Source organism: Blastocystis sp. subtype 4, assembly GCF_000743755.1.
Source record: "Blastocystis sp. subtype 4 strain WR1 chromosome Unknown seqid_0467, whole genome shotgun sequence".
In the NCBI taxonomy this organism is placed as follows: domain Eukaryota; class Bigyra; order Opalinata; family Blastocystidae; genus Blastocystis; species Blastocystis sp. subtype 4.
This window is the reverse complement of record NW_014569080.1, coordinates 1-5391: the sequence shown is the minus strand read 5'-3', so window position 1 is coordinate 5391 and position 5391 is coordinate 1. Positions and strand designations below refer to the sequence as shown.

Below are 5391 nucleotides of genomic sequence, written 5' to 3'. Positions count from 1 at the left end.
TGTACAACTGAATACGATTTGTAGAAGTAGGGAATGATCCTCTAGCAGCCTGAGACCAACCTGATGTATCATCACCAAACCAATTGGTAGGCACTTCACTCATCTTATAATACCATTGTTCTGAATGATTGATAGAAGGACGACGAAGATAGAAATTACTCTCATTATTCTCATAGTTATCATATCGTCCTTTTAGAACCATTTCCTCTTCACCATCAGGAAGCATATAATACATATAATAATATGATCCAGAGTACCAATAGTTAGAGGTAGAATAGAAGGCCACATCAAATCGATCAACATTGAGACAGAGATAATGAGTCCAATCCTGACCAGCACTATGTGAATGACCTGAATTGATCTCATAAAGAATATCATCATTGGATGAATCACGAATTCTGAAATACTCATATTGAGGATTAGTCTTGTAAGTTCGAACAATCTTATAGAGAGTTCCATAACACTCAGTGAATGTGATTGTGAGAGTGGCAGTAACAGAAGGAGATACAACAGTGGAAGTAACAGTATATGTCTGAGTACTAGAAGCCGATGAAGAACCAGAAATTGTACAAGTATTCGCATCAATACTCACACCTGAAGGGAGAGAAGGAGAAATGGAACAACCACTGAAGCCATAGGTAGTGGGAGTAATCTCCACTTGTTCAGAAGTATGGTAAAACTGATAGGTTGTTTGTGGATAATCAATGGTAGAAGGATTACCATTGTTACAAACAAGGAACTGAAGCTCATTCACATAGGTTGAAGTTGTTCCTGTCTTGTAAGAAGTCAAACGAAGACGCTGGAATGGTTTAGATGCAACTGCAACAGTCTCCCATTGCCTCCATACACTGGAAGTATAAGAACCACCTTTAGTCTCTAGAATTGTATCCCAGGAACTCGATGAAGACATAGCTCCCTCAATCATAAATTGAGTTGTGTGATATGTAATACTGGTGTATGGCCAGATACGAACACCATTCACAATTGGATAGGAAGGACCATCTAAATCAGCAGTTAGAGTTCCAGAAGTGTAAGAAGTGGAGAAATACGAATAGGAGGAATAGGACCAAGTGAAGGCATAGGTTGGATTGGTGAAGCTTGTACTTGTCACAGACACCTCATTAGGGACAACAAAACAAGGATTTGTATTGTCTATACCTGCATAGAAAGCGAGGAATCCATTGAACTGAATGATTTCGGAATAGCCTGTTGTGATAAAATGGACTTCAACAGCCAATACACTTGAAGAACTCTCAGCAACAGTGGAAGGACGAATCACTCCATGATAGTCATAGATTGAATAGCTTCCTGTAGCCAAAGTGGTACTTGTTGGTTCTCCATCAGCCATATTATCACGATACACTTCATTTCCATTGATATATGCAACAATTCCATAACGATAGTTGAGTTGGAATTCAATAGCAGCCATTCCACTCAATCCAACAAACGACTTACGGAAGTATTGAGTATCAGTAGCTGATGTAGTTGTAGTTCCAAGTGAGATTTCAGTCCAACTAGCATCCGAATAACTCACATCCTTCCAGCTTCCTGAAGCACTTGAAGTGTACTTCCAAGTATCCTCCTTGTTGATGGGAGAATACAAAGACAATGGCACCTCTTGGGTTTTACTCGTTGTCATCATTCCCTTGAATACAAGATTTCCATTGATTCCATAGATCTCAAGCCAGGCACCACTGCTCCAATAGGAGGTAGTATCATACATTCCAAGAGTGTACTGATTGTTTGTAGTCTGTTGAATACATGTTTCAATTGTTCGTTCTTCGGAGTTTGTAAGAGAAGGAGAATCGTAAAGTGAGGTTGTTCCAGACAGGATTGAAAAGGATTCTTGACTTGCCAAAGTGAGTGTCTTCTTAACGAACTTGATATAGACTTGGCTACTTGTACAGTCCACAGCAACTGTTAAAGAGACTATGAATCACTATTCCAGACTAGTCCTACAAATTGCAATTAGTAAAAGGAGATAATTCATTCACAAACAAATATGACAATCGAATTGTTCTAGAGCCAGTTCATGAACAAAGAATTCTAATAGAACATGTTGTGTGATCTTTAAACACGTCTGAAGACATTATGTTCAGGAGGAGAGAGAGGCATTTCGAACCTCCTACTCCATACTACAACAATTGTATGAGAAAAGCATCTACTAATTTGATTGGTGCTGATATACATCTATCAAACAATCAACCAGCAAAGACACCAAAAATGGATGTACTAATTGACGCTATCTTCAGCAGTGAGATTGGATAGCGAATAGTTTAGATGATACTGATAACAAACAAGATCATTGATAGAATTGGTATCACGAATTCAGAATGATAGATCCTTTGGATTGTTCAAACAAGCTGAACTGTCAAATGAGTGATAAACATGTCAGATGGAGTAGTCAATAGGTATCAAATATCCTAAATAAGTCATAATCAAGCCAATTCAGTAGTATGATTGTGGAGAAGGATCCAATAATTGCTTTAGAACAGTTTCTTGATATTCTTTCATGTCAATTGAAAAACAACCCCTACACCACCTCCAACTAAGAAATATCCCTATAATCACTCAATCATAGGCCTTTTGAAGGATTACTTGGAGGCGGTTCTTTTTGACCTTCTTCCAAACATCCTCCAAAGTGAAAGAATCATACTACAATCAACCAGTTTGATCGAAGGAGTAACTTCAGAACAGTTACACAGACCGAAGGTCGAATCAAAGATTAAATGGCTGCATTAAAACTCAACTGGATGTTGATGTAGATGTTAGAAGCAATTGACACACATTCACCATCACACATCAAACTAAACCGAATACAAACCACTCATACCAACTGTTCCTATGTTCAAATCACTCATCTACACACATTATTCAATTCCATTGTACAGTATATCATACAATCCATGAATGGACTTGTCTCAAATCAAATCATCTGTTGAACCAGATTCCTATAGAGTCTGATACAGTTCAATCCATTTCATACATCCACTGGTCATTTCCTTTCACACCAATTGATTGAATTTCATTGAATCCTAGTATTCGACACAAATCACTTGCTTGTTGAAACACTAGATCATATGCTACTCCTAATGGATGTGAATATCCTAATGGATGTGAATATCCTAAGATGTGAATGTCAGATATGAATCAGGTATCTCTTCTACAGAAGTATTGTCTACTAATCTGTTCAACTATGTGATTATCGTTCCAACTAACTTCGAGAATGAATACACTTGAGTTAGAGAAACATCGGTTACAAATCTTTCAAATCCAACATCTCCAGCTTGAAAACACACGGCCGCCACTAATATATGGCATCATTGTTCATGAATTCTTATAGAACTCGAAACGTTTAAAATCGACATTTGCATTCATTATTATTTCTTCGTTCAAATGAATCGATTTGTGTTATTAACCATTCTTTGTATAATACACATTGTTTAAATCACTCATAGCTGTATTCACTTTTGCTCTTGATTGTTCTTCAACACAGGTTTATACAAAGATAACCAAGAAGACAGAATACTTCGCAAGTGAAGAGTCGTTTACGATCTATTCTGGTTCCACAGAAGTCTATACTTCTCCCTCATTGACGAACAGTGAAGAAAGAGTGATTGAAGTGTGCTTGTCAGCTTCTACAAACTATCAATACACTCTGGAAATGGCCGATGGTTATGGTGATTCTTGGTCTGATGGTGCTTGGATCCAGTTTGAGAGTATTAATGGGAATGTGGTGTACAAGGCAATGATGACTGAAAAAAGTCTTCAGACAGAGCCTTTGTCTCTGTATTCTCCTATCAACAAGAATGAAGCTTGGAAATACACTGCCAATGCTTCTGGAGATTGGAAAGCGTACAACTATGGAGATTCTTCTTGGACTGACTATACATCAGGTGGTGAAGTAGTAACTGGACAAGGAACTCAATACTTCCGTAGACAGTTCATTGGAGTCAACAATATGGCTGCTTTTGAATTGCAATTGAACTATCGATATGGAGTTGTGGCTTACATTAATGGTGTTGAAGTCTATCGAGATAACATGGCTGATGGAGAACCAACGAGTAGTACTCCAGCTACAGGAAGCTATACAACCTATACCTTTCATGGAGTGATTCGTCCTGCAAATGAAGTAACTGTATCGAGTGTATTGGCTGTTGAAGTCCACCCTGTGGATCTTACGACCTCTGTAATCATTCAATTTGATGGATTCATCTCACTTATGGCTGGTTTGAGTTCAACAAACAATTGTTTCGTTGTTCCGAATGAACTGACTGTTACAACAATAGGATTCACAAATCCTACCTATGCTATATCGTTTTCGCGAAACTCTGGAGCTTCTATCTCTTCTCCTCCTGGTTCACTCACTTTCGAAATATCAGGATCTGTTCCTCAAATCAATTCGTTCCGTGTGTGGCCTTATACAAGTACAACATCAAGTCCTAGAAGCTTTTCGATTGAAAGTACGGTATCAACAGCATCAAGTTGGCAGACTATTCTCTCAGTTTCTGGACAAACATATGAATCAAGTACCTGGGTTCAATGGGATCTCTTGAATACACTTCCACAGTATCCTTTGATTCGATTCACTGCTGAATCCTCGCAGTCTGGAACTGTGTATGTATATGAATTACAGTTCCTTGTTTGTAATCGTGCTACTCCTACCAGTATATCCTATCCTCAAACCCAGTATTCCTACTACATTTACTATGATGAAGTGAGAATTGTACCTACATTGTATGGTTTCAATGGTTGTACTATCTCTCCTGCCCTTCCTTCAGGTGTGTCGATAGATCCTGATACTTGTATCATTTCTGGAACTGCGACTGTTGCCTCTTCATTAACATCCTATCAGATTACATCAACAATGGGAACAACCCAATTCCAGACATCAATCAGTATTACATTCATAGAATGTGCAGGACAATTCTACAGGATCCTCCGAACATATACGAGTAATCCTCAATATGAGTATTTCAGAATTCGTGATTCATCTAATGATGATATTCTTTATGAGATTCAATCTGATCATACTCATGCTGCTAATACTGATTGGGAAACATATCTCTGTATCACTGTTGATCGATTTGATGTGGCCTTCTATTCTACCTCCACCTGTTGGTACTCTGGATCATATTATTATATGTATTCTTTGTTACCTGATGGTGAAGAGGAGATGGTTCTAAAGGGTCGATATGATAATTACCAAAGCAATGTTCATACTCACTATCTTCGTCGTCCTTCTATCAATCATTCAGAACAATGGTATTATAAGATGGGTGAAGTGCCTAACAATTGGTTTGGTGATGATACTTCTGGTTGGTCTCAGGCTGCTAGAGGATCATTCCCTACTTCTACAAATCGTATTCAGTTGTACAAGAAGACATTCAA

At 38.1% G+C, this 5391-nt stretch overlaps 2 protein-coding genes across 2 annotated transcripts; one reads left to right on the top strand and one right to left on the bottom strand.

The window, feature by feature from the left end:
• Window positions 1–41: 41 nt before the first annotated feature.
• On the bottom strand, window positions 42–1990 carry JH06_4875 (hypothetical protein; the record flags this gene model as incomplete). The annotated part of the gene is made up of 3 exons (XM_014669604.1): window positions 42–60; window positions 114–1929; window positions 1960–1990. The coding sequence occupies 3 exons, from the start codon at window positions 1988–1990 to the stop codon at window positions 42–44; spliced, it is 1866 nt and encodes a 621-aa protein (XP_014525090.1).
• Window positions 1991–3396: 1406 nt separating this feature from the next.
• JH06_4874 (hypothetical protein) lies at window positions 3397–5391 on the top strand (the record flags this gene model as incomplete). Its single annotated transcript, XM_014669603.1, has 2 exons — window positions 3397–3427; window positions 3459–5391. Coding segments are annotated over 2 exons (1964 nt in total), but the record flags the coding sequence as incomplete, so codon positions are not given.